The following is a 3209-nucleotide window of genomic DNA, read 5'->3' on the forward strand; positions in this document are numbered from 1 at the left end:
TTCACGACTTGGAGCAGAAAAAAGTGATTCTTGACCTGATATAAGATCCAACAGACAAAAGAAAATGAATCACACGGTGTGAACGGACACAGCCTGGCATCATTTGACCAGCCCAGGATATAATATTTGCACTTGCAGATGGCACTGCTGCTAGCTATAGCGGCTGTGACGTTGGTCTGACCACACGCTCCCGCCGTCGCCATGAACGCACACATGATATGAGGGTCAAACGGCAATGAATTACAGAAAAGAATTAGTACCACCAGATTAACACGGATTGACACAGCCGCTACGTTCGTGTGCACACGCGGCCCCTGAGGACGAAGACGGTGCCAAATGCCATCCCCACCGGCGTCCGCGTGGCTCCGATCCGCCGCTCCGGCCCCTATATAAACACGTCCGTGCGGCTCGATCTCGTCCCACTCCCGTCCATCCATCCATACCTGCAACTGAAAGTCTCACACATCATCAACCGCACCTCCCTTGTTAGCCATGACCGCTCTCGACTTCATGCCCGCCGAGAAGGCTCCCCAAGCCGGCACAGTCGCTCTCGGCGCCACCACCAACAATGCCGTCGCCGTGCAGGTGCAGCAGCAGCAGCACAGGAGGCTGGAGGGGAAGGTGGCCATCGTCACCGGCGGGGCGCGCGGGATCGGGGAGGCGACCGTCCGCGCGTTCGTCAGGCACGGCGCGCGCGTGGTGATCGCCGACATCGACGACGCGGTTGGGGAGGCGCTGGCGGCCGCGCTGGGCGGGGCCTGCTGCACCTACGTGCACTGCGACGTGTCGGTTGAGGCCGACGTGGAGCGCGCCGTCGGGTACTGCGTGGCGCGGCACGGGCGGCTGGACGTCCTCTGCAACAACGCCGGCGTGCTGGGCCGGCAGGCGCCCCCGGCGAGCAACGGCGCCAAGAGCAGCGGCATCGCGTCCCTGGACGCCGCCGAGTTTGACCGCGTGCTGCGCGTGAACACGCTCGGCGCGGCCCTCGGCATGAAGCACGCGGCGCGGGCCATGCTTCTGCGCCGCGGCGGCGGGAGCATCGTGTCCGTGGCGAGCGTGGCGGGCGTGCTCGGCGGGATGGGCCCCCACGCGTACACGGCGTCGAAGCACGCGCTGGTGGGGCTGACCAAGAACGCGGCCTGCGAGCTCGGGGAGCACGGCATCCGGGTGAACTGCGTCTCCCCCTTCGGCGTGGCCACGCCAATGCTGGTGAACGCGTGGCGTCATGGCGAGGACGAGGAAGGGGGCGCGCTGCCGGCGCCGGTGAGCGCGGAGGAGGTGGAGAAGACGGAGGAGATGGTGCGGGGCATGGCGACGCTCAAGGGCCCGACTCTTAGAGCCAGGGACATCGCAGAGGCGGCACTGTTCCTGGCCAGCGACGAGTCGAGGTACATCTCCGGGCACAACCTCGTCGTGGACGGCGGCGTCACCACCTCCAGGAACGTCATCGGGCTGTGATAGAAGGTGAAGTCAAACCGATTGAGATGCAGTCGGAGGGTAGTACGTGCTCGAGTGTCACAATCAAGTATAGCTCCAGTGAGTGGGCTAAGGCGAATCCATGTATTGTACTTAAATTAATTATAATTATGTTGGCAGTAGTGTTAAGTAGGAGTAATTAGCTGGATCTATTTGACTGAGTGGTTCACGTGATGAACTGTGGATTTGAACAATGGCCTCTAATTTGCCTTTTTTTTTTCTTCGTAAATTAATAATTATTGTGCCGGATCGAGAAGATTTGTTTAGTTCAGTAGTACATTCTTGTTTGGGACTGACGATGCGGACGAACTGTTGAGTGATCGAGGCAGCCCCCAGCAGGCAAATACTCCCGAGGGACTTGTAGGTCCGGAACTATTTCAGGTGCCACGTAAGTTCTCAAACTATGAAAATCATCATTTTGGTTCTCAAGGTGTAAGAAGTGTGTCGCTCAGGTGCAAAATCTGTTAAAAACAGAAGTGGTCCATCCATATTTTACCTAGCATGACATACTTAGTGTACTTCGAAGACCTAGATAACGGTGTTCATAGTTTGAGGAGGGAGTGGTTCAGTTTAGTCGTTGCACAGAATGTTTCGCCGTGTGTGTGGCGGATCTCACCTTTTGCTCAATTTGTCTTAAAAGTTAAGATATTCCCAGATATTTTGCCCCCCCCCCTCCCCCGCCAGCGGCGGCGTTCATCTTAAATTCTGAATTGGAAACAAGAAAACTCAAAATTTAGAGAGAACCTTTTGAATTTTTCTTTGTTTTTTAAGAGAATAAGGCTTTGGATTTTACGAGAATTATGTTCTTAAGTCGTTGTGCTAAGATCCAGCAGTACCAACGTGCAGGAGAAGCCGCCGCTATCTTAGCTTGGTGGCACAGTAACTGGTGGATGCTTGTTTCACTGAATGGTTCATGTGATGAGCGATGCATTGGACATTGGCCAGTGCTTTATCATGGTTATTCTCCTTACTGAATTTTTCAATATCGAAAGGAATTCCTCCATTCCTGCGTGAAAAGCTGTTGGAGCACAGGAAGGTTGATGAGTGTTTGAGGCCGCCACTGACCTGACCAAGTTCTGTAGTTATATTATTATTATATATATCCCGAATGATTGACAATAGGTTTGGGATCACACTTTCTGAACTCTGGATTAATAAACGCTGAAACGACAGAACGGAGCGGTGATTTTGCGGACCGACGGAAGACGGGAAGCTCAAACCTTGCGGTGTCCACGGGCAGAGGCAACTGGCAAGTGGTGGAACAGAGTTGTCAAAACTGCCGCTAGCAACGACGACTTTGCTGGTACTGGACAAGTCGTACAAGATTCAGCAAGTTGCGGTGACAGACAGGCAGACATGATTGCTTGCCGGAGCACTGTGTTTCTTCCCCCTTCCCGCTCATGCTCTCCCTATGGCTATGAGAGTTGAGACAAGTGGTAGAATGTAGAGAGGCCAATTACAAGGCACAGAGATGTGGCGCCGGGGAGAAGGATGGCGCGCCGATCGGGTCCAGACATCAAGGAGAGACATGGGAACAGCGCACTCCGAGTTTTTTTTTTTTTTTTTTTTTTGCATGGTGGCTGTGCCGAGTTTGGTTCTGAGTTTTTACTACAAGCGGCAGGCAAGTACGTACTTGAACACGACAGTATACTTGGCGCCGAGTACGCCAGGCTGCCCGTGTACGCGCGCGGCACAGCATGATGGCTCCGCCGCTCTACCCTCTTCGGTCGGCC

At 54.8% G+C, this 3209-nt stretch overlaps 1 protein-coding gene across 1 annotated transcript; it reads left to right on the forward strand.

The window, feature by feature from the left end:
* The first annotated feature begins 254 nt into the window (after positions 1 to 254).
* On the forward strand, positions 255 to 1670 carry LOC123043567 (sex determination protein tasselseed-2). The gene has a single exon (XM_044466054.1). The coding sequence runs from the start codon at positions 493 to 495 to the stop codon at positions 1456 to 1458; it is 966 nt and encodes a 321-aa protein (XP_044321989.1). The 5' UTR covers positions 255 to 492; the 3' UTR covers positions 1459 to 1670.
* The last annotated feature ends 1539 nt before the right edge of the window (positions 1671 to 3209 follow it).

The sequence above is a fragment of the Triticum aestivum genome, chromosome 2B, assembly GCF_018294505.1.
Source record: "Triticum aestivum cultivar Chinese Spring chromosome 2B, IWGSC CS RefSeq v2.1, whole genome shotgun sequence".
In the NCBI taxonomy this organism is placed as follows: domain Eukaryota; kingdom Viridiplantae; phylum Streptophyta; class Magnoliopsida; order Poales; family Poaceae; genus Triticum; species Triticum aestivum.